At 37.3% G+C, this 26,730-nt stretch overlaps 1 protein-coding gene across 4 annotated transcripts in view; it reads right to left on the bottom strand.

Annotated features, from left to right (window-relative positions):
- LOC5576370 (integrin beta-PS) overlaps positions 1–26,730 on the bottom strand; it is an 88,194-nt gene that overhangs the window by 14,166 nt on the left and 47,298 nt on the right. For 2 of the 4 annotated variants that reach the window (XM_021839723.1, XM_021839737.1), the window contains 3 exons: positions 7,445–7,939; positions 7,070–7,298; positions 6,821–6,905 (listed from right to left, as the gene is read on the bottom strand). In XM_021839723.1, coding sequence (XP_021695415.1) covers positions 6,821–6,905; positions 7,070–7,298; positions 7,445–7,939 — 809 coding nt within the window. The remainder of the gene's footprint in view (positions 1–6,820; positions 6,906–7,069; positions 7,299–7,444; positions 7,940–26,730) is intronic. The other 2 variants (XM_021839733.1, XM_021839743.1) reach the window with 1 other exon arrangement.

A 26,730-nucleotide genomic window follows, 5' to 3' on the forward strand; every position in this document is an offset into this window, starting at 1 on the left:
CCCATTGGGCATAACAGACGATAGGCATAATTGACGTTTGGCATAAAATAACTTTTGATCGTAAAATATTTGGAACCTATTGTCAAATTACATAACGCTGAAGAAGGTGAGTGGGGGTCCTTGAGATGTTACAGGTCATAATAAAAAAAAAACTGCAATATGCATACACAAACCGTTCCAGAGGGCGGATGTCAAAAATGAATATTTCCCACGTTAGAAAATGTCATAACAAAGATGTCGCCAGATATGCTAGCAGTCAATTTGATCATTTTTGTCATTCTAATATGCAGCTCCTCTCATTTTCCTAAATTATCGGTTATTGTTGAGACGATCAATCAAAGTGTAATTAGTTTTCGTGAGTGAGCTACACTTGTATGTGTTACATTTCTCGGGAAATATTGTGCATGACTTTCATCAAACAGACAACATGATTGGTAATACCATCTTCAACTGTAGTTTCCAGGTTATGTTCTTGGAGTACAATTCCACTCAGAGCTATCTCAGTATTGTGAGAACACTTCCTTTGCTTTCTCAGCAAACATTTTACGCTGAAGTTTGATATAAATTCGAATATTTGTAAATAAATTGGTCAGATGTAATTATCTCAAGTTTTCAATTGATGTAAAACTTGCTGGTGTCAGATTGATTTTGCGAACGTACCATCTACGGTTTAACCCTCTAATACCCAACCCCGCCTTTAGACGGGGTACACTTTGGAATTTTGTGTATTTTTTCGTAGCTCGGAAATCAAAATGATTTTATTTTTGGCTTATACCTTGACTCATAACACGCATATAAGAAAAGTTTTTTATGACTTTTGAAACTTTTTTGTATTTTTAAAAATTATTTGAAAAATTGCATTCTTACATAACCTACAAATGCATAGGGTTCATTTAACGTGTAATATAAAAAATCGTACCTTTTACATTTTTCTACGACCAACCTATCACAAAAGAAGAGCCTGGTGGTATTAATATAATTCCAAACCTGTTTTTCTGTTAGTTACACGGAAAATAAAACACGCTCCGAAAAAAAATTAAAAAATTAATGTTTTTAAAAGCACCGTAAAAATTTAAATTTTTATTATTGCCAAAAATCAACAACTAGAAAACGCTTCAAGAAAAAATGAAAAAAGCTAGGGATGTTCAAAAATAAAAATTATAAAAATCAAAAACCAAAATTTAAAAATTTGCAAATAAAAATAAATAATTGCCCAAAACGTGTTTAGAACGAATTTAGATAACGAAAAATAATACTTAAATCGAAAATAAAAATTTGGGTATTAGAGGGTTAAGGACGAAAGACAAAACATCGAAAGGACAAAAGGTCGGAAATGATTTTCGTGGTGTGAAATTTTTCCTTTGAAAAAATATTTTCGACCTTTTGCCCCTTATTTTTTGTTCTTCGACCCTTTGTCCGTCCGACCTTTTGTCTCTCGACCTTCCGTTCTTTCGCCCTTTTGTCTTTCAGCCTTTTGTCATAAATTCACAACTACTTGTCGAATAAGAACCAAAAAAGTTGGACAGATCTGCTTTAGAACTTTTCGGGTGATTTACCCTTCTTTCCAACACAAATCATTCTAATTGGGCTGTTAAGATATATGAAACATCTTGGTACAAACCGCGAAATGACATGCCACCAAATGGTACCAACCGCAGGGTGGCCACCAAATATCCATTATGAAATTCCCGCTTTTTTCCCGGTAAAATTTTCAAAGTTTTCCCGGTTTTTAATTAAGGGGCCCAAAGGTCGGTTTTCAAATGAAAATATAAAAAAAAAACATCTACTTCAAGCATTTCAACGGTATTTTAGTTGGTTTTTCCGTCAAAGAGAAATATAATATTATTGGTAGAATATTGGCTTGTTTTTTTAGATCCCGTAAAATTTGTAACCCCCTCAATTCTGACAATAGCTTTCTACTCTTGGTACTTTTGATTAACTTCGACAGAGATGACCAAGCCCATATTTATCAACAACTAGCTGTCCCGTCAAACGTTTTATTGCCCAGAAGGCCCAAGTGTCTGATTTGCATTTCCCGTTTTCTCAACTTCCCCGGAGGATTTTCAAAAATATTGTTCCACACGAACACGTCGAAGGAAAAAAAAGTGAAAGAATTATACGGATCGACCGTCCGTTTCCAAGTCAACTCATGACATACAAACGCCATTCGATTTTCATTTATATGCATCTTATCTTATTACCCAATTTAGAAGTATTTTAATTTTTCTTCTTTTGATTTTTTTTCTTCGAAATAATAATGAAGAGTTCACTAAAGCAAATAAGTTTAAGCTGATGATGAAATAAAGCCTTTTATGTTGAAGCATGTATCTCATTACTTATTCAATTTTTAGTCGATTAGATAACTAATGAAACATTAGAAGCTTTCACCAATAAAGCATTGTTTTCAAGAACTTTCGGATTGAATTTTATGGATTTTTTATTCAGTAACTTAACTTCAGAAAGTTATGAATGGAATATGATTGTTTGCTTAATCCTTCTGCAAGATAAGTTAGAGAAAAAATCATGCCCTGATAGTAAAACAAAAAAAATCATAAAATATTTCGATGCATTGCCAACAAATATTTTACTAAAAACTTTTACGTAGCAAAGTAGATTGTTGCTACAAGTAATTAAATCATTGATGCTTGAATGTTATTTATCCAAGATTACAGATGTTCAGTGGCAATATGTCAATGCAATCATTTCAACTTTTTACAACTTATTTTTGGTGGTTTGCAAATTTAGAGCTTGAAGATGTTTGTTGTAAACGAAACCTGTTTTCTCGGTGACCATCTCAAATTCCCGGTTTTTCCCGTCTTTTTCCCGATGGATTCAAATTCCCGTCTTTTTCCCGCTTTTCCCGTTTTTCCCGGTTCGGTGGCCACCCTGTCGCGAAATGGTATACCGCGCAGTGGACGCTTAAGGATTATGCGTTCTAGAAGTTCAGGTAGGCAAAAGCCTAATTGGTCTATAGTTAGACGCAATCATAGAATCCTTGTTTGGCTTCGGGATACCAATCACAACGGCATGTTTCCAACTGGATGGAAAATACCCGATTCAAAGGCAAACAGGAAATATTTCGGCAATAAAAACAATGCATTGCAATGGCCTTTAAAGGTAGCTTCTTGATCAGTTCCGGATGATGACCTGGAGATTTTTTTGTATTTCCGTTTTCGAATTGTCTGGGCAACTTCCTTTGGGTGGATCAGCCATGGGTGAGTGCCAATCAATTGAGTCTGGTCGATGCAGTTGATTGAATCGTTGACCGCTACGCCGGTTTCAGGATCGTTGGGATCGTTAGCCATTTGGTTGAAGTGTGCTTGTGCAAAGCTCATGGCCAGTAGCTGCGCTTTCTCTGCTGACGAGGCGATGATGGTGTCTCCTTGGCACAGTGGTGTAGACTGTATTTGATGGATTTACGCAGAGCTTTGGTGAGAGTGTCACGATCATCGTTCAGTGTGCTCAGCGTTTGCTAGATTTTTTTTGTAATTGGCTTGATCGCACTCTTCAAGAACTCAGCGATTAAGGGTCGAAACTATGTCTCGGTAAATGGGATTTTTTTCCGGTACCACTGGCACCGCCGTTTATTACGTAATGCGATCAATTTACGAGTACTTTCAGGAATTGTTGCAGTTTGATATGTTCGTTGCTGGACTACAGAGACCGCAGCGGCAGCAGCTTCAGCGTCAAGTATGGTCGTTGTCAGGAGCACTATAACAGCGTCAATATCAGCTTCGTCATTGAGAGTTACTACAGTTGGATCTAGTAGATTCAGCTTAGCGTTGACCTCACGACCGAGACGAGGCCAGTCCGCACGAGCATGGCAGCGGATTTTTTGTGTTACTCGTACAGTTGGAGCTAAGAGTTTTATGCTGAATGTTATCGGGCGATGATCTGAAGACAGTTCGTTTAAACTGACGGGCTTTGTTATATCCAGCAAGTTGTTCGAGAGAGTCAGGTCCGTGGATGGACGATCGCGGCCGGTAGGGTGAAACGTGAAGGAGTCGGGGAAATGAATGCATAAGTTTCGACTGGCAGCTTCTTGGCACAGTAGTAATCCTGCCTTGTTAGCCTTCGAGCAATTCCAATGGCGGTGACGGGCGTTCAGATCACCTACTACAAAAAACGGCTCGCCTCTTCTTGTGAGGATGGATATGACACGACGAAATCGTGTCCAGTTGGGCCGTCTATTTGCACCGGGGAAATAGGCTCCGATAATGTGTATATTCCCGCTAGTCGTGCTAATCGAGATGTCGACACATTCGATGACCTTGGTTGAGGTGCTGAGTCTGAATACCTAATGTCCTTACGAACCGCTATCAGAATACCTCCTCCTCTTTCAGCGTTGGTGGAAATATACCAACCAATTCGGGTGGAAGAACGCATGTTTTTGCTGAAGCCATGTTTCAGTGACGATACTGTGTCGTACCAGGAAATCGAAAAATTCAAGCTTCTTACCATGAACGAACCTTCTCGAATGTAAACTAAGTGTAAAGCTTCCATTTTGCACGCAATACTTTGCCTCATGATGCCCTTTACACCAATCAAAAGTTAGTCTATCGCTAAAATGATTCCATTTTTCATTTTGAAAATTATGCTACCGTACTTATATGCCTAACATTCGTATGCCTAACGTCGTGTACCCGTAAGCTACTCCCAAGCTCCGTCTGTTGGAATCTTCTACAAATTTTCTTAAGATTTTTAAAGACATTTAAAGAAAACGAAAGGGTATTGCTTAACAGATTTCTGTAAAATTGATAAAGGAATTTGAAAAAAGAAGCATTTCTGAAGAAAAAAAAATCCATGGTTGAACTCTTTGAAAAATATTAGAAAAAAGTAATGGAAACGGAAACTAAACTGCATATCATTAGCAGTATTTTCTTGATGAAAGTTTTGCGAGAATTCTTAGAGAACTGGGGAAATTCCTAGAGGAACCTCTTGAGATACTTCATGAAAACTTCGGACGAATTTATTAAAAAATCCCCGAAAGAAATTCTAGACGGATTACTGTTGTACACAAGGAATCGATGGAAAAACGATGAAAACAAAATCAGAATAAACGTTTGTGGGTATTTTCGGAAGAATTACTGTAGAAATCCCGGAAGAACAACAGGAAAACTGATAGAATGATTATCTAAATAAACTCTAGGGGTAGGAGAACCTCTGAGCTAATTTTCTAAACTATACAATTCAAACTTATTGAAGGAACCCGCGTATAACTACGAGAGGAACTCCTGTAAGCATCCATAGATGAAACGATAAGAAATTTCTATACGAACCCCTGAGTGAATTGCTGGAATTTCGGCAGAATTTCTTCATTTCACTCCTATGATTTCTTGACAAATTGCATCAGAATCAGTGAATCAAATTGTCATCAAAATAGACGAAAAACAAGCAACAAAGCAAGCTCGCTCACAACCGTTTGTCACAACTGTTACGGATAAGGACACAATCGAAAGCAAAATTGTCATGACAATCACAGAGCACATTTGTGATTCGATTGTGCTCTGTGATTGTCATGACAATTTTGCAACTTTGTTGCTTGTTTTTCGTCTATTTTGATGACAATTTGATTCACTGTGCTCTGTTGCAATTGTTGCAACTTTTTCAACTCGCGATTAATCAGTTATTTTAAACACAAAACCAAATTTGTTTTATGGATGCTGTTTGATAATGTGTCAATGTTTACCAACACGGAGAAAGTTTTCGAAAATTGCAATGCGAAGCCCAGAAAATTGCTGCACTCGTGGTGATCGATCTTTGTCATATTCTGTTCAAGTGATGATAAACTGATGTTGCGGAATAATATTGTTGCAACAAGAATGGGAGGTGACAATGTCTTTGTTGCTGCGTGTTGGGTGACAATTGATTCACTGATCAGAATAGATAGAGCAATAGCTAAGAAATTGCGGTAGGCGTGAAATGGGTGGCGGCGTCCAATAGGAGACCTGACTGTATATGAGATAATGAATTACTTTGAGCAATTTTGCTTACCGAAATATCAGAGGACAATTCCATGGAGGAATCTGAAAAAGAATTTCAGAGACTATTTTGCTAAAAAAACTTAACTTAAGAGACCTTCCATTCAATACAGAGATTTTCTAAGGACTTGCATTAAAATAGTGACTGCTTTCATCAAATAAGTAACAACAAATAGCACCATATCCCTGCATATTTGAAACCATTACTGAACATAAAACTAACATTTAACATGCACTAAACAGGTAACGATTATCAACATGATCAACGGTACACAACACAGTACTTAATTCAACACAAACACATTACTAAACATTGAAAGCATTCAATTATTCTAAGATCGTCATTGAACTGAAAACCAGTGGAAATTAAATTTGCTCATGTTTTTATTCCTTTCAGACCAACCCCAATCATTAGAATTGCTATTTTTGAAAAGAAACATGAAAATTTAGGTTCAATCGGATGAAAATGTTGTTCTCGATGATTTTTTGGACTGCACGAATCTAATGGAAATGAGCTATTGAAATAAACAGGTACCAAAGATTTTTTGATGCGGAAATAAATCTAACAGAAAAGAAATGACGTACAACTAATCCCCAAAAAGTGAAATATAAACCCAACAAATACAGAAACATACAACAATTACCATCCAACCTACAACGAGATAGCAATAATGTTCTACTGGATGCACAAATGGCCTTGAGTGTATGATTTCTACATTGAAAAAATGTCCCCAAACAACGAAAGAACTATAACGTAAGAGAGTCGTAGACCAAACTACCATCCATTAACGGTATAAATAGCGATCGCCAAAGACAACATTCGCCAAAGCAAGACTTACGGAAAACCGACTCGTGTCGACGCTCAGCGACATGTGGTTCTTGTAGCCGTACGGGGCTTCACAACCATCGCACGGATGCTCCAATCTGCGTTTTCCCGTTTAAAGTTTCAAGGAGTAGGAAAAATTATAAGAATTTGATTAAAACCAAGATCAATCCCGGAACCCTTTCTGACCGAGTATGATTGACTACGGATGCTGAAAGTAGAATTAAATCCGAACAAAGGGGAAGGGGAGGTCGACGATACTTACTTCTTCGGTACGGTTGAAACGTACGGCATCAGGACCTTGTCGACAAACGAGCCGAACCCGAGCCGGAAGTTGGACGTGATCTTCTGCATCTCCTCGGCCAGCTGGGCACCAAGGGAGGAAAGCTTTTCCTTGTCGTCCTCCATGGATTTGGACAAGTCCATGAGGTAGTACAGATCCACGGGGTAGTCTTCGGCTTGCGAGTACTTGACGCCCAATCGGTAGACTTCGTCTGAAATGGGAGATCGGAGGTTAGATTCAACGGAATAATCGTGCGTTGTAAAATTTCGGGCATTGCTTTTGAAGCACAGCTGGGTAAATATATATCCATAGTAGCTTTGCCTTTTCAATGAATTGGATTGCAGACGAAGAACTTACTCAATCTTAACTTCAGCTGAACTCTCTGGGGATAAATCTGGACAATGTTGTGCCCGCTGGCGCTCATGTGTCCGGACGAGGATGACGAAGACGACGAACTGGAGTGCGACGAAGAGGACGATGACCAGTGCGAACTGCCGGACATCTCCGCTTCATAACCTCCACCGGCTCCTCCTCCACCCACTTTGGTCGGTTTGCTCAGTTCCCTGGCGATCAGGGTGATCGCTTCGTTGCTCGGGTCAACCGTGTACTCCTCCGGGCAGTAACCGATATCGTGCCCGTGGCATCGTGGCTTAGTGAAATTGGCCTGAGTGCACCAGCGGCAGTTGCTCGTCTGGATGCATTCCCGGCAGGTCGTTTTTCCCGGGCAGGTCAATTGGGATGATGACTGGGCGGCTGCGAGCGTGACTACGCACACTAATAGGATCGCAGCCAGGGTCATCACGGCGAGCGGTCGTTTCCTACTTATTAATATCGTCATTGTGGTGCGATAATCTGGAATGGCAATCAGCGAGGGTGTGAGATATGGCAGTAGAAAAGAGAAATGGGAAAGACAATGTTCTGCAGATGGTGGTTGGTGCGTAGTTATCACGGATAATTAATTGTGGTTCGAAGAAGCAGCGTGCGAAAGGGGTGATTTCTTTTGCTGTGTTCTTTGTTCTTCACTAGTAAAAAGATGCTTGCGCCGGTCTTGCGTGATTCGTTGTAGTAAATGAGCGATGATAGAAAACGCTTTGTCTTTTTCAATATAATGATTGCATGAATGGAGATATACAATTTCCGCCAGAACTGGACACAATTTTCTTTTATATTTGTGAGAAAACTTATGCCATTTTGCACTTTGATTCATTATAATAAACCTCTATCATTAGGTATCAGAAAGCTGAAGTAATTGTACAGGTTCACACATCGCGACATGAAAAGAGCATATCAAGCTTCTTACCACTATTAGCATTAGAATGACTTAAAAGTTTAAACCCGAACATGCAAAAAAAAAGGTGCACAGGATAATAATTTCTCGAAAACTTATTCAAACAAACTCAAGTCAAAAAAGTATACAAACTTGCTTTATCGATTCTATGTGTTTCGCAGACGTTTCACTCTGCACCAGCTCGATTTTTCACTTTTAGAACGTTAAATTTCCGGATTTACAAAACGACGAAAGTAAGTTTATCAACTTTCGCAACCTAACCACTACTTTCGCCGCGCCGCTGTATGGAGAGACAATGTGACTTAACCACTCAACTCCCATACACCTAATTTGGCCAGGGTACTCCTAAATTGACCACTCTCATAAAAAATCAATGTGATTGGCCACTTTAGGAACCGAAGTTTAATCACTGGCCGAAACTGATTCTGGTGGCCTATATTGACCAACAACATTTTCAAAGCGAAAACATGGTTTTAGCTCAGGTTAGATATTTTACATGCATAATATGGATTGAAAGCTTGCATTTGACATATTTGTAGTATGAATACGGCTTCCCAGATAATTTTTATTGACATTTTCTCTTAGGCTGGCCAAAACCGGTGCTTTTACCCTAACTAAATAAACCGGCTTATCATTTTGTCATACAATTTCTGTGGGAAGTAATAGGAAGTCCCTATTTTTTTTTAACGCGAGCTCATTGTATGCAAAATTTAAGCAATGTACACGGCGAAAAAAGTTACAAAGGTGATTTATTTTAAAACAGTTTTAGAAGACAGGTTGTGATTCTTCTGAATTAATTTTCTCAAAACCGTATGGAAGTTACTTACGTCGCTTCGAAAAAGTAATCGAGAATTATTTTTCAAGGGTGATGTTGGAGATAAGAGATAAACGATCAAAAATTAGTATGGAGAAGTATAGGCCAGGAGTAGTGGATGAACTTGTCATTCATTTCCCGGGCCTATTGAACAATATACTGTTTAAGATTGTACTACATTTCCCTGAGACCTATTCTGCACGACATTCCCTGGAATGGGTAATTACCCTGAAAATCATTTCCCAGAAAGCAAATAAGGCAAATCCATGCAAATGCACACCAATAGTGTACACCAGTGTTTCCTTTTTTTGCGGTAGCGATAGGGGTAGTACTGGCACTCTTAATCTGCCCTAAGCTCTTTTCCAGCATTTGCTTTTATAAGCCTCTATTGCGTTCATCACACAGACGTTCCTAAGCAATGTTGCTCAAATGGTCACTGTGTACCTTAGCAGCAATCAGCCCTTACCGTAGTTTTGCAGTCTAGTAGTTCAGACTACTATCAAACTATGATAAGTCCTGAAATGCTACTACAGTGATTAAAGTGAAGAACGAAATAGTTTTATTAAAAGGTCCTCATTCCCCATTTTATTTTATCATTCACTGTCACATAATTGCCACACTTTTTCTGTCGACACTTTTGTTTTTGACACTAGCACTTCTATAACCGATTATCATTAATGAACTTTCGTTATCACTTTACACTATCACAGCTAAAAGTTTCCCCAATATTACATCACGCCACTTTCATACCAATTTATTTTATTATCAATAATCAAAGGATGCTTATTTTTTTACTATTTAATTGAACTACGAATTATCACAACGACGGCAACAAAAAAAATACTTCGATCACTTCTATTGCACTCGGTGTTATTATGAACACTGTCATTGTAAAAGTGTAAAGAACTAGGCAATAGTGTTTTTGTTTAAAAAAATAAGTGCAAAATGCATACTGTTATTATTATGTCTGTGGTATTAACGTAACCCTCACAATCACTCCAAATGCAATTTCAACAGTTTATCACCACTATGCAATTCTTCAAGTTTAATTATTAGGTATCACCCTCACAATCATTAATTTTATAACGACGAGTGTTACACAGAAACTCACCGAATACTCACTTTTAAATCACATATCAAAAAGTTGGATCATGCGTTAGCTTCGAAACCTATCCACCATTACTGATTAGTACAAAGGATGCTACAATTCATCTAACGAACTGCAACAACAAGTAGTGGTGCATAAGTGACTACTGAGCCCTGGCGGTCCCTCCATTCGAAGAGTACCTGATAATATGCAGAAACATATTAACAGATTCTCAGCCTGCAAGCAGCCGTTTCATGATAAATCATGATCCGTTAGAGGTGTGCCAAAGTATTGGGAAGGTGATATGTTATACAGACGGATATTATTTTACGGTGCACCTTCACTTTGGCGCCGTCAATCCCCATGATCCATGCCAGGGAATAGTGTACACCAGTGTTTCCCAAACTTTTCGCGCTTTCGCCCCCTTGAGGTCAATATATTTTAGAATCGCCCTCTGATATGTAATTTATATTTCTATATTAAACTAGTAGTCCCTGCAAACTTCGTCTTACCATCAAGTAGGCTGTTTTAAAACGTCATGTTATTCATCATGTTGATTTCTAGATTTTCCGGAGACTTTCCCAAACTCCTCGCACAAACACGTCGCATCCCATGCCGAGTGCAACAGTGAAAAACTTACGTCAATTCATTGATCCGTTCTCAAGCCATTTCGTGACATACAAACTCCACTCCATTTTTATTTATATAGATAGATAGATAGATAATCGCTATACTTTGTTGAGATTCTGCTCTACAATTTATCATAAGTATACCTAAAATTGGTCATGGTATTAAATGTATGTCTATGTTCAGACAGTATAGTCTAGATATTATGGTCTTGTAAAAATGTGTCAAGGACTCCATACATTTTGATGCTAATTTGATACAGATGTTTTACCAAATAGCAATGTCCAAATACTACAGTAAATAATCCAAGTATCTTGTTGTTATGAAAATTTAGAGTACGTTTATGGAAATCACTAAGAAACACTTTGTCTAGTCTAGATACGTCAAAATATATGCTGGATTTGCATATCCCTAGAGCCATGACATTTTAAATTATTATATTCATTAGCTTTCCAGTATAATACAATCTATTGCTTTTATCATTTCCTATTATCTTGGAAATGCAAATCTGCAAATGTCGTTGCTCTAAATTGTACTTATACTAACAATTTCGCCCTCTTTCTGGCTTTTTCGTCCCCTCACAATTCCAGTTTTCAAATTTTTGTCCACTATGGGATTTTTTTTTCAAATTTTTGCCCACTATCGAGAATTATGGCGGTTTTCAGTTTCCCTTCCCTTTCGGTTCGTTGCAGTCCCTTTTATGTTGAATGCAGAATCTTCAAACATATAACGAAATAAATAAATCGATTACAGAGCCACCTAAGGTCGTATATGTAATTAGAACCGTTGTACCCATATATTTGTCTTCATACTAACCTCAAGCTTGTTCAGCCCCTCCTTAGAGTTGGATTCCGCTCAAATTTTCCACAACATCCCGTAACATCTATGAGAAGTCGTAGAATTATCTGCATCTTTCTTAAGAAGGTGTTCAATCAATCATTCCTTCCCATTCCCCAGCTTTCGCAAGGACATGGCCAAGGCAGCTCTCGACTGTTGGAGGATGCGTCAATCTTGTCTAAGAGTTAGAAGTTAGTCCCAAAATTCTGACTTTGGTAACGGACGGGAAGGAGGCAACCCTCATACAATGGTCTAGGACTGTACCACCTACGAATTTGTGCGAAATGCTTAATGCTCATGCTAATGATAATGTTATCTTCTTTTGATTTCCTGGAGTTTTCTCTAACATTGTCGTTCAGGATTTCTTTAAAATTTGAATAAGGAATGTATCTAAGGATACCTTCAAAAACTACTAGATTTCTGTTAATTTTCTTTAGTAAATCCTCCATGAATTGTTCGAAAAATTTCCCAATTAAGATTTAGTACAATTTATTCAGCATTTTCCCAGGCATGTTGCCAGGGAGTTGATAATTATATTTATTAAGAAATGCCTGATGAACTCCTGTAGGATACTCTGATGAGTTTGCTGACAAACATTGAAAGGAATTCCTAACGAGATTTGTGTAAGAATATCATTGCTGCGGTATTTGTTGGTGTGAAACTTCAGATAAAAGTTAGAAGAATTCGTGAAGATTTTACTTAAAAATTTTCATTTTCATTTTCATTTTTTCATTTTGCAGCGTTTGGTGGGGCAATGAGAGCGCAAGTCAGTCCAAAGCCGGGTAAGGGATAGGTAATGGCCGTAATAGTCTATGCGGACCACTTGAACACCATCGGAAAGGATAAGAAGGGTTGGGGTAGGGTATAGGGAATGGAGAAGACTTGACACAGTAATGCGATTAATGCTGCCAAAATGTAAATGTGCTGAAAGCAATTTAATTTGAGTTTTGAAGTTAGATTTGACTTATTAAAATTCCAAATAGATCGGCCATTGTACAAGTAAGAAAGAATATGCTGATCACTTTCTAGAAATTTTATAAACAACAAGATAATAACAATATGAGAGTGATGCTAAGGGCTGCTGATGGCACAATGCGACGCTTCAGGAGATTTTGATACTGATTGAACATTACTATACAGAGCCCAATTCAATCGATGGTGATAACTTTACAAACTTTATCTGTTTTTGCACTGATTGACGATGCTGATTTATATAAAAATATTTTAAAAATATTTGATATTATTAGTTCATTTGTTTGTGTGATCTAAGTGCTAATAATGGAAAAATTTTACATACCCTTTATAATAATACTTCCCTGATCAGAAATATAATATTTTGAGCACCCTTTTCGAAGCTATTCTATCCAGGTATCCATGTACTGCTTTCAATCCTGAAATTATTCTTATTGTGCATGCTCATGCATTATATTAGTGATGATCATAATCATGCAACAGATAAGAAGGAGAGAAAGAGAATATAGGAACAGTGATTAGTAATTAGTTAATTATGTAGTTTTGTTAGAATTATAAACAATTAAACAGTAGTAATGAATAGCTTTTAAAATGACTTTGCAGCATAGCTGAGCCTTTCGGATCGTAAGACCGATGTATAAAAATAATTTGTTTCGAAATTGTCCGCGTGGTCTTCTAGTGCCCCTATTAGATAAGAATCAGTCATAGACATACATACCGAATGCTCGCCATGACCCTATGACCAACATTTGTATATGTATAGCCTTAGAGATGATGTGGCTTTTCTAATAGGTAGTTCTTTCACTCATTGATTGTCTTCAAAACCTTGTCAAGCATAGAAAATTGATTTTATTTCATTTATTACTACATTGAAGCTACATTGTACTTATTAAGTATTAGGTATTATTTTATGTTTTTATCACTATTGATATTATCAAGGCCAAAATTCCCAGTGAGTGAAGAATTTTATAGTACTAGAACACCATAGAAGATCGCTACACATTACCTAATCATGGAACGGCTTTTTGCTCTATTATTTTAGGTAGATGCTATTGATCTCCCTTTGCTCCTATCCGCAACCCGGTGCACGCGCCCTGTTGGTTTTCGAAAACCTCGTAGAAGATTACAAACCGTCAATGGCATTCCCAATTACTACCCCACATTGCACATTCAAGGGTCTGATTGTGCTCCTAACCCACCCTCAGTTCGTAATCTTCTCGCCAGTTTGAAATTATATTTTCCCGAAGTGAAAGTAATTTTGATGAGTGATAGCCTAGTGCAGCCCAATTGCATAGTACAGTAGTTTAACCAGAATTTTTAGGTCAGAAGATAAAATCTAAATTTTGTAATAAAAAGGTTGCCATTGCTTTGAAATTCACCCAACATCTAATCAAAACTACTAACAACAGCGATCAATTATCAAAATTCATCGCTCCCTGGAAAATATAATCCCAAGCCCAGGGTGAAGATTTTACTTAAAAGTGACTTACTTTTAAGTGAAGATTTTACTTAAAAATTACTCCTGAATTGTGAGGATGAAACTTTGAGAAATTTTTAGAAAAAATAAATCAGTAGACCTCAATGGGGAATTCCTGGTCGAGTTGATTGAGAAATTCTTGGAAGAGCGCTTAAAAGGTTTCCTGGGATAATCTCTGCAGAAAGTTTTAAGCTATTCATGAGACAAATCATGTATGAATTAATTAAGGAATCTTTACGAAAATTTCTGGTAGAATAACTGAAAAAAAAAACAACGTGGGAACTATTTCAGAATTTTCAGTAAGGTTTCTCTTAAAATCCCTTAACAAATTTCTCTCCAAAAACTCTAGAATAAATCTTGGAGGGAGGATTTTATTGGAAGAACTCCAGTGGGAATATTTGAAAGTTTTGATAGAGCAATTACTGGAAAAATCTTTGGAAGAAAAAGTTGCTGTTTTAGGCCCTTAGGGTCGTAAAACCTTTTCCAATAGGGCAATTCAATTTTAAAAATTGTTTGAAAAACCAATCTCCCATATGCTCCTTACCATAAAAATAGTGTTCTGTGAAATTTTCACCTTTCTCGGTGGTGATTTAAAGGTGGCCAAAAGATAATGTAGGTTTATATGGAAATTACTATGGAGAAATTTTGAAAAATGTTCCAAACACTCTAGTACTGTAATGTAAGTACAAACTTATTATCCCATATTGAAAACTCATTCTTCAAACCCTAATGAAGGATGTTGCTGAAGAAACAAATCCTTTTTGAATTGATTTTGTTTGGGATTTTTCAGATGTTTGCAGGGCTATAATTCCATATGAAGCTAAATACTAGCAAACAAACTCATGAATATCTCTTCTGCTATCCGTTGGATTGAATTTCTCTCTTCAGCAAGTTTCTTTATTAACCCGTTAACGCCCAAGGTATCTCACAATTGGAATTCAGCTCTGTTTTTGTTACTCATAGTCGTATTCCCATAAATTAAACCTTATTTCACCAAAAAATTTCAAGTCTATGGTGGGGATCCAAAAAAATTCTTGAAAGTGTGTCGTCCATATCTAGCTGTTCTATAAGTTTATTTTCGAGATTAATCAAATATATTTTCATGCAGTTTGACCCATTATAATGTAAACAAGTTGGAAAAAACTGCTGGTGAGGGGTAATTCACAAATTACGTCACGTACAAAAGAGGAAGGAGGGGGTTACAATGAAACGTGACTACTCATATAAAAATTGGAATCCTTACAAAAAGTGTGATACAGAGGAAAATTGAAATGGATGAATATGGCAAAACTTTGCGTGACGTTATTTATGGACGAACCCTTATAAAGAAATTGCAGCATAAAGAATTAAAATTTCAGAGGCGAAAGGTGCATGCCAGAACTAAATCATTTAGTGACTTCAATTCAATTTTCTGCTCTACCACGTAAGTAAGATATGTATGATGTGCATGTACAATAATGCACACTTAAGCCATTTATACCAAAAACAAAATAAGATCTTACATCAAATATTTTGATTTAGAAAAAAAACCTACAGATGTTTCAGAATAGTCTTTAAAAGATTATATAAAACTTGCCAGCTGATAATGGAAACATAACTATCAAAATATTTTTTCTGGTTCAAGTTATTAGTATACAATGTGACTCTGATCTGACAGTGATCGAAATTTATATTTGGCAATATCAGAATTTCGTTAGTGCTGATTAAAAGTTAGTCCTTCAGTCCAATGACAGTCAAATATTGGACGCCAACTATTACATGCTTTACAGATGTGAATATTTGAAGCCAACATTACAACGCTACAACGTTTAAGTTATTGCATCACTGATGCATATAGTCTTATTCACCGATAGAATCGAATCCACGCGGTCCAAGCTTTTAACACTAGAGCTGGCCAGAATACTTGAGGAGCATATGGAAGCATGCCCGCTCAAATGTCGCAATTCTTGACCCGAGTGAGTTCAGCAAGGAAGGCTCTTTACTGCTACCTCAACGCGTCGCTGGTTCTAAAAGGTAAACAGCCATACAAAACAACGACCAAACAATGGCGAAGGCGTAATCAATTTTCTCGAAAACATTTATTTTGGGAATTAAGTAGAATTTTCTGATTAAATTGGCAACAACGCACTGCAGTAGCGCATAGTAAATAACTGCTTGCAAACAATATCTTTCAAGCGCATCTATTACCTGTAATTTTGCGAATAATAATTTTTACTTTTCCACGTTTAAGTCATAAAACTGGTTCTGGACTTAGGTTGGCGGCTATTCAATTTTACTCTCATTTGACATCCGCCCTTCACCATTGGAGTTCAGTTCATGGATGGATAAGTCAATTTGTCGGTTTTTGCGTTCTTCACTCCCTTCAAAAGATCAAAGGATCTAAATGGTGTCAAGGTTCATCTAAAAATGTAAGGAGCATTGCATCCAAAATAAGCGATTGTTGCTCGAATCGATAGTCAGTATCCATTGTTTTGATCTAGGCAGATCAATTTCTTATAGGTTGTTTCCTTGATAGTTTCGCACATAAAAGCAATTCCCAGCTACAGTTAACTCTCCCTTACTCGATATTCCGTATCTCGATATCGAGTTAGAGAACCATGGTAAAAATTGGTTTTCATGGCTAACTCGATGGTCCCTTAGATCGCAGTTGCACTGGTTTTGTGTTCTGTAACTCGATACCTCCCTTACTCGATGGTCCCTTCAATATCGAGTAAGGGAGAGATGACTGTAATATGTTTTTTGTTTGCGAAAATATCTCCTTTAGTTGATCATCGTTTTCGAAGATACTAAATTTTTCATCACTGGACTTCAATCATGAGAATGACTTCCGAACTAAGAAGGTTTTAGGCGAATAGCTTACTTTGGATTTAATCAGTAGACTGATATATAAGCGAAAAAAAAAATGTGTGCACAGTAGTGACATTTAGGTGATTTCCAAAGTAATAAGTTTCCAGGCAAATAGGTCTCATTCAGTTCTCCAACTGTGCCAAAAACACTAACTTTGTATCCAATCTCTAGAATCAAATAATGTGTTTGTCTACTAGCGCCACCTTGGGAGAATTTTCCAAACTACTATGTTTCTGGGCGAATCGATCCCATTCAGCTGAACACTTTTGACGAAGATACCAAATTCGAGAGTTCGATTTTTTTCAGTCCCATCGCTGGACTGATATATAAAAAAATATATATATATTTGACCACTAGCGCCACCTTGTGAGTGTTTTCCGAACTAATATGGTTTTAGGCGAATAGGATTCATTTAGTTGTTCAACATTGTCCATGACACAAACTTTGTATCTAATCACTTGACTGAGATATTAGCTAATAAAATCTTTGCCCACTAGCGCCATCTTGTGAGTGTTATAAGGTTTTATGTGACTAAGTATCATTTAGTTGTTCAACATTGTCGAAGACAACAATTTTGTATCTCATAACAGAACTGAGATGCAAGCAAATACAATATTTGCCGACTAGCGCAATCTAGTGAATGTTTCCCAAACTAATAAGCTTTCGGGCGAATAGATCTCATTTAGTTGAACACATTTGTCGAAGACACCAATGTTGTATCTCATCACTGAACTAAGATATAAACAATCAAAATGTTCGGTCGCTAGCGCCATCTTTTGAGTGTATTCCGAACTAAAAACGTTTTAGGCGAATATGTCTCATTTAGTTGATCAACTTTGTCGAAGACATCAATTTTGTATCTAATAACTGGACTGAGATACAAGCAAATAAAATCTCTGCTCACTAGCCCCATATAGTGAGTGTTTTCCCAACTAATAAGTTTTCGGGTGACTAGATCTCATTCAGTTAAACACATTTGTCGAAGACACCAACGTTGTATATCATCACTAAACTGAGATATAAACAATCAAAATGTTCGACCATTAGCGCCATCTTTTGAGTGTTTTCCGAACATATAAGGTTTTAGGTGAATAGATCTAACTTAGTTGATCAACTTTATCCAAAACACCAATTTTGTATCTCATAACTGGACTAAGATATAAGCAAATAAAGTTTTGGCTCACTAGCGCCATCTTGAGAGTGTTTTCCGAATTTATAAGGTTCTATGCGAATAGGTATTATTTAGTTGTTCAACTTTGTCGAAGACACCATTTTTGTATCTCATAACTAGGCTAAGATATAAGCAAATAAAGTTTTGGCTCACTAGTGCCATCTTGGGGGTGTTTTCCGAATTTGTAAGGTTCTATGCGAATAGGTATTATTTAGTTGTTCAACTTTGTCGAAGACACCATTTTTGTATCTCATAACTGGACTAAGATATAAGCAAATAAAATTTGGCTCACTAGCGCCATCTTGGGAGTGTTTTCCGAATTTATAAGGTTCTATGCGAATAGGTATTATTTAGTTGTTCAACTTTGTCGAAGACACCAATTTTGTATCTCATCGCTGGACTGAGATAGAAACAAAGCAAATATTTGTACGCTGGAAAGTTGTTTCATATGTTGCTTATATATGCGACATTTGTTGGCGTCTGTGCGCCACCTGGTGAGTTAATTCTGAATTAAAAACAGATACCAAGTGGAAGTCAGCAGTCCTGTGATCAAATTTGCAAAAGACAGTTTTCTCCTGAACCTTTTTATTTTCAAGATATTTGTTTTATAAGTACTGTCCTATTTATAGGACACTGGGCGTTCGGGACTTCTGTCCTATTTTTAGGACGCTGGGCGGATATGGGTTAAGGTTTGAAGAATGAGTTTTTAATACGGGATGATAAGTTTCTACTTACATTACAGTACTATCGTGTTTGGAATATATCTCAAAATTTCTCGATAGTAATTTCCATATAAACCTACATTGTCTTTGGGCCACCTTTAAATCACCACCTAGAAAGCTGAAAATTTCACAGAACACTATTTTTCCTTTATGGGAGATTGAATTCTCAAACATTTTTAAATTTTGAACCGCCCTATTGCTCCAATTTTAGTACCAATCGCTCAAGCTTAGGCCAAAAACACATGTTTACTAAATTTTCAAATGTTTTTCGTGGGTTTAAGTCCGAAAAACATTTGTTTCCGGTTTTGGATATTTTATCGGTTTCACCTGCAATTGTAGGTGTATTTTGTTTTCCGTGTCTTTTCCAAAATGCCAGATATGAACAATCCCAATTTTAAAAAGTAAAACCCATGTGCCTTTTCTGTCGACTAATTGAACGCTAAACATGATCAAAAGTGTCAAGGTTCAAGTTATGACCTAATTTTTAAGTCTAAATATGATACAGTCGTTAATGTCGTTATTTGACCGGGAAAATTTGACAAGGTTGTAGCAAGAACACGCTCTATCGTGTCTTTTAACAAACAAAAATGTTTAATGATTTTATCAAACATTTTAGGATCCTTTTTTGCCAACTGTGGTTTCTTCAGTAATTCCTTCAGCTATATTTAAAAGTCTAGAAGTTCAAATACAATCTCGGGTCGCAAAGATGAATTGAACCCAAATCTGAAATCATAAAGAGCACAAATCTGGATAACTAGACATCCTTTGAAGCTTAAAACTTGGTCGATTGGTCACCACCAGCGAGTAACCTATCAATCAAGTTTTCGGTTGGAATGCTTGGCTGGATCTTTAGATTTGTGCCCTTGAAGATTTCTGGTGCGGCTTAGATTTATCTTCACCTTAAGGATAACGTTCTCAAAACCAAAAATTGGGTAAATCGTTACAACACACCACCGTTTTGCTCTCTAGACATACATCTGTTTTATTAGATAACTTTACCTTATACGGTCCTTTAGTTCAGACCGTTGTCGAACAAATTTGATCAAAAGAGAAACTGATCCCAGGTGTTGACTTCTCTATACATCGCTAAGTGAAATCAGCACCTTATTGATAAAGTGACTGATGACTTCAGAGCTTCAATGACGAATGATTTTTGCTTGTTCGATTGATTCGGATGTTTGTTTTCAGCACCTTGAATATTCGTTTTTGCCACATCTTCTGACCTTGCATTGGCTTTGATTCAATTATACCGTTTAAGATGAAACATGACGGAATTCAAACATGGCCTGTCACAATAGCACTTTAAATCACCAACGAATTTCACAGAACATTATTTCTATCATAAGACCACCTTTAAATAAATAGGGCGGTTCAAAATTTGAAAAAGTTCAAAGATCCAATCTTCAATACCTTCCTTATATGAGGTATTGGATTTTTTTTTGATATTTCGGAATTGCTAGAGAGAGCAATTCAGTACGACAAATTTGTTTGCTATTATTCAACTCCATGTGGAATTTGAGCATTCAAACTTCTGCAACAAAATTAGCTTAGAAAAAATTTTTTCTTCAGAAACTACCATTATTAGGATTTAAAAAATGAGTTTTTTCTATGAGATGATAAGTTTGTACTTACATTACAGTACTGAAGTATTCGAAACATAATTCAAAATTTCACCATAGTATGTTCAATATAAATCTACATCGCTCCTTCTTACGGTTTCAAAGGTATTAATCTGCAGAAATAATGAACGTACGAAGTTGATCTTCTCATTTTAAAATTTCTGCTAGTGCACAAAGCTAACATAGAAATTCACCTTACAGGTACCCAATACGAGAACGTAGTCTTTGGGTAATTTAGTTAAGTTGCTGTTAAATGATTACAAAATGATACAACAACATCATTTAGATGAATAATAGCAAAGCTCAGACCTCTGTGATCTAACAACTTTGAAACACAGTGTCCTATTCCCACGTACAAGAACGTGTTCTCAGTAGAATACTTGCGACAGTTACTCATCCCAGATTCAATTCGCAAACTGAAAACTATAACCGCATGCGAATTGAACTGCATATTTCATACCTCACCTGCCGAGCTTCAATCTTGAGCTTCAAAGGAAATCCCAAAAACGCTGTTAATGCGACAATTTAGCTTGAAACCTGAATATACTGTTTTGATGCGGCCACTCCATGTTATCCACTCTTCCTTCAGCGTCTTCGTCATCCTTTTGTTGGCCGCATAAACTTATGCGTCATTCAAGCAATTATTCAAGGCCTCACGTCACCTCCGTCTTCGAGCGGGTGTGGGCATGGATAAGAAAGAGCATTCGCAGAAAACCTATCCATGACTCGATCCGTCGGGTCCGCCAACTTGTAGTGCTAATGAATCACAAAGTCTTGTCGGCGATAGTATTGGCAAATGGCCAGCTTGAAAGAGTTTATCGTAATGCACCGGTTTTAGGGCTTGAATGAAAAGCGTCCCCGCTATCAATCTCAGCCCAGTGGTGGTGAACTGCATTATGCAGTGGGTGTCTTTGCGTGGGCTAGCCCTTTACTTCGAAATCTCCAAGCAAAACCCCCTATCATTGAGCACGACTGTACGGCCTCGAGATTATCGATAGTGCAGCGATCTCCGCTCCGCAGCATGATCTTCTTCTTTCTGGCGTTACGTCCCCACTGGGACAAAGCCTGCTTCTCAGCTTAGTGTTCTTATGAGCACTTCCACAGTTATTAACTGAGAGCTTACTATGCCAATGACCATTTTTGCATGCGTATATCGTGTGGCAGGTACGATGATATTCTATGCCCTGGGATGTCGAGAAAATTTCCAACCCGAAAAGATCCTCGACCGGTGGGATTCGAACCCACGACCCTCAGCTTGGTCTTGCTGAATAGCTGCGCGTTTACCGCTACGGCTATCTGGGACCCAGCATGATGTCGAGTGCAATAATGCGTTCCCGGGAGCGCCGTTCGTGGGCGACCAGCTAGTTTTATTATTTATGTTTGATTTTCAATCTTCACAAACACCGTTACAAACTGGCGCTCTGATTTACTCTGCTGCACAGTTGTCCAAAAAGGTGATGTTTTGATGCAAATTCAATAACTTTTTTGGATGAAGAATTATCAATTTCATGTCTTCGACTACATTTTGCGGATTCTTACATTCATCCAATGAACGACCCCTAATAACACAAACCTTAGGCGGCATCCACAAGTTACGTAACGCTTAAGGGGGAGGGGGGAGTAGGCTCAAGCGTTACGGCTCATACAAAAAATAAATTTTTCCATATAAAAAGCGTTACGGAGGGGAGGAGGGGGTCACAAATATCCAATTTCAGTGTTACGTAATAAATGGATGCTGCCTTATTTCTAGTAATTTTAGACATTCAATATATTACAGTTGTGTTCAGAAAGCCGTAGTAGTGAAAGCCGATTTTCATACAAAATGCTTAACTTTGGCATGCTGCAACTTTGTTTCCATATGAGCAATCGGCATGAAATATTGGCGGTGAACTACAAATATACTCAATTTCATTATCACAAGATTTAAAAATTTTCATACTACCGGCTAAAAAGTTAAGCACCAGGTGAAATCGCTCAAAATAATAGTGGTTTTAATGATTTAAATACATATCTGCTGTATTTTGAGTTTTTGAATTTTTCTTTATGCATCGTTTCAACCATTTCCACCCAAGCTATAAATTAGAGATGGTCGGGTCTCGGGGTTTTCGGGTTCGGGTTCGGGTCGGGTTTGAAGGCTACAAAATTAACGGGTACGGGTCGGGTTCGGGCTTGAAAAATTCTGGTTGAGTCGGGTTTGGGTCGGGTTTCGTGAAAATTGTTAACAGAGTAGCAACCTGAAAGCTTTCCTATGCATCAGAAACGATGAATTTACCATCTTTTTGAGCTCGGATTTTTCTTACAAAACAATTTCGGGTCGGGTTCGGGTTTAAACGGCGAAATAATTTCGGGTTCGGGTCGCGTCCGGGTTTGCCTTTCAATTATTTTCCCGGGTTCAGGTCGGTTCCGGGTTTGAAGAAATAAAATAAGTCGGGTTCGGGTTTGAAAAATGTGAAACTCTACTATAAATGTATAAACGAGCCAATTTTTTGTAAAATTGTTGCTGAACAAAAATTTGCAAAAGAAAAACTACTATTATTTTGAGCGATTTCACCTGGTGTTTAACTTTTTAACCGGTAGTGTGAAAATTTTCAAATCTTGTGATAATGAAATTGAGTATATTTGTAGTTCACTGCCAACATTTCATGCCGATTGCTCAAATGGAAACTAAGTTACAGCATGCCAAAGTTGAGCATTTTGTATGAAAATCAGCTTTCACTACTAATATTCTGAACACAACTGTATACCGTTTTGATTCATATTACGGACACTTAAGGACTCAGGGAAATATAATCCAGCATGGAGCATACAAAATAAATCATTCTGTATGATTCCTTAGCGCTATCGAGCGTCGGAAGCCCTTTACTTTCGAACGGTGGGTGAAGAATACGCTTCCGCAACTTCAATAATTTTATATAAATCAAAATGTGTGGCCTTTTCATGATTCTTATTCCGGACGCTTCCTCACTTTTGCCTCATATTCCGGACACTTTGAATCGAATTCCGGACAGCTCATGATAATCATTAATGAAACAGTCAAATCATCAATCGAAATCGTTAAACCACCAAAGAGACATCTAAGGGCATTATAAATTTTCAAAGATATTTATGGAAAAAGTTTACTAAAACGAGCCTTGAAATTGAGAACTTTTGAACAGCAAAAATTGAAACATTTCGCGTGAAATGTTTCCCATACAAAGTAGAGTGTCCGGAATTTGAAGCTGTCCGTAATATGAATCAAAATGGTATGGATGAATTGACGTATCCACCAGGTCACTGTCATAGAAACCTAGATTATACGCTAAATTTTTCGAATAAACACTCTGCAAACCGGATGTTTCTTCGGATAAGTTGTTATATGTGCTCTCTCTACTGCGCAACTTACACAAGATTTTGTGAAAATACCTCCCAGGAATTTCTAATAATATTACCCAGAGTTAAAATCGTGCACAATATCACGCTAGACTCTAGCTCTTGCCATGAAATCTGTGAGAATAATGTTCAGGATTTTGCAATAATCCTACTCCGAATTCTGTTAGAACTCTACGAAACATAGCGTGAGAATCTCACTTGGTACTTATTGTAAGGATCTCTCCAAATAACTTGTTAAAATAAAGTTCCGAATATTGTACGTATACTGTAAAACATTTTGCGAGAACCATCTTCAGAATTCAGTAACAATTCTTCCTAAAATTAAGTGAGAATCTGTAATAAACATGCTAAGAATTTCATGCGAACCTTGTCCAAAATTCCAAATTACAATCGTGTCATGGAATCTGTAAGGATGTTGTCCAGGATTCTATTCTATTTTGTTATGGCTATATCGGTCTGGTGACTCAAAGGTAAAGGGAGTCTATAGAAGATTTTTGCAAAAGTTAGAAATTAATAGGTGGTTAGGCGTCGCAAGGGAGCGACAAGATTGAAATTTTATGAGGTGGTGAAAATTGAGCAAGCCATTTTAAGGTCAGTAAGCATCGAAGCGTCTTGTATTCTACCTAGCTTCACTACATGAGAAGGGTTGGCTCAAAGCTTAGGAGTTAATTTGTCCATTTGATCCAATTGCAAAGTATATGTAATGTTTAGCTTTCGGTAGTTGTTTAAATACAGGGGACTTCAATTCCTTATATCTATATATCAATCCCATAAGGCTATCGCACCCTTCTCTTTCCAGCAACAAGATCAAATGGGATTTTTATTTTGTTGTTTTCATTCGGAAACGGTTTCCGTATGAAAACAATCCATATGCGCGCGTATGCAGGAAAGAGAAAGGTGATTAAACGTCAGATTGCCTTATGATTGAATCCTCATTCAGGAATTGTTATTATTGTATCACTGTACGAAAGCTGTTTGTTTTATGTCGTTTTCGATAATTTCCCGACAGCGTATGATGATGTTAGTAAAGACGTAAATCAAAACAAAATGTCATTTTTCAAACAGATAGAACAGTTGTTCCTGCTATTCATTATGTGCTGTAAGGGATTCGGAAACATTCGATTCATTTGTGTTTTGGATAGTTTGTTAATGGTGTTCACAGCACTGGCTGAATACATTACTATGCCGTGAACGAAAATAAATGTTTGGTATAAGAAAATATTTTTTTTTCCTGGGAATTGATACCATGAAATATGTTTCGTAATTTAATAAAAAATACTTTAAATTCAGAATTTCCATATTTCAATACTATAAGGACTTTTTGACTTCATAAATCCCCTCTCTGGCGTTACTTCGCCAAAACTCATACTTCAGCAATGTTTCTAGCTCTCGTTGCTAAAGGTGAATCAGTTTATTTTGTAATAATGCGAAAAGAGCAACGAAAATGAAATGGAATGTTTTCAATTTAGTGGTTACTGGTATACATGTTATCCAAACATTTGAATGAAGAATTCCGTTTTCAGACATGGACCGTATTTTTTTTATATAATCTGTATTTATTGTAGTCTTTCTAGAATTTTCAAATGCTAAGAATATGTCTTCTTTTACTGAATAAAAATATTCTATTCTGAAATAAATCCATTTTTATCCGCTAAGCCAAAAACGAGTGCAAATGAAGAATCTTGCTTGTTCGTTACCGAAAACTAGAAAACCTACCAGAACGATCAAAACAAGAACGCCACTGACAGCTAAGAACCATACATGTATTGGTAAAAAGAGTACATAGGCCTTTTCATGTGACAGGTCCGTCTATGCATTTGTTTACATCGGTGGAGGACTGGTGCATACACGAGGCTGTCATTTTCATAGACGAACTGTCAAAGAGCTTCACGATCAGCTGTTTTGGAGCGTCATGTGAATAGGCCTATTACCTGCTACACCCAGCTCGATCAGGGTGTAGGATTTTCTGCACCGGAGGCGATGGAGTGTAAAAACGGTGTGCTACCTGCGGAATAAAAGAACGGTTTGGGTGCAACTTTTGCTACACCGACCGGTGGGAATACGGTGCAGGCGGTGCAAATAAAGAAAAACGACATTAATCATGTCAAGCGTGTGCTAGAATAAGGGCGTAAGTCGCATGATCGATTTCTCTTCATCGATGCTCTCTTCTGTGAATAAAGGTGACAAGATGCGGGTTTGTCACCTGTATTCACAGAAGAGAGCATCGATGAAGAGAAATCGATCATGCGACTTACGCCCTTATTCTAGCATACGCTTGATGTGTGGAATACTGACAGTTTCCTAGATTTTTAGAGCACCAATGGCCGTCTCACGTATGCTTGTCATCTTGTAGGAATCCAACGATCTCACATTTGGCTCGGTTATTGGAAAACTAATACAAAACGACTCAAGGGAATGATTGCTTGATTCCTACCAGAAAGAGAGCTTACTTGTAGTGGCCATTGACGCTTATAGAAAGCTCGATTGACCTTGTTTTCATAAAAAAAGATAAATTGGGCACTGTTAAGTGCGTAGCTATATAACTTCTAGTTGTGTGATAAAATTGGAATGCATCAGAATCTAAGAGCTTCTAGGGAACACTCAAAAATAACATCCAGCATTTGGAGGAGGGTGAGGTTAGTCTACGCAAAGCGCGGAAAAAGACAGAGAGGGAAATCCCGCCTAGAAATCTCGAAATACGACATACACCAATTTTGATCTTCCTCAAAGGGTTTTCAGTTTAGAGTGTTGCTCGCAATTTAAGAGAGAGCTAATTGAGAAACAATGCTTCTACGTAATCTGTACCTGTAGCG

The sequence above is a fragment of the Aedes aegypti genome, chromosome 1, assembly GCF_002204515.2.
Source record: "Aedes aegypti strain LVP_AGWG chromosome 1, AaegL5.0 Primary Assembly, whole genome shotgun sequence".
Taxonomy (NCBI): Eukaryota; Metazoa; Arthropoda; class Insecta; order Diptera; family Culicidae; genus Aedes; species Aedes aegypti.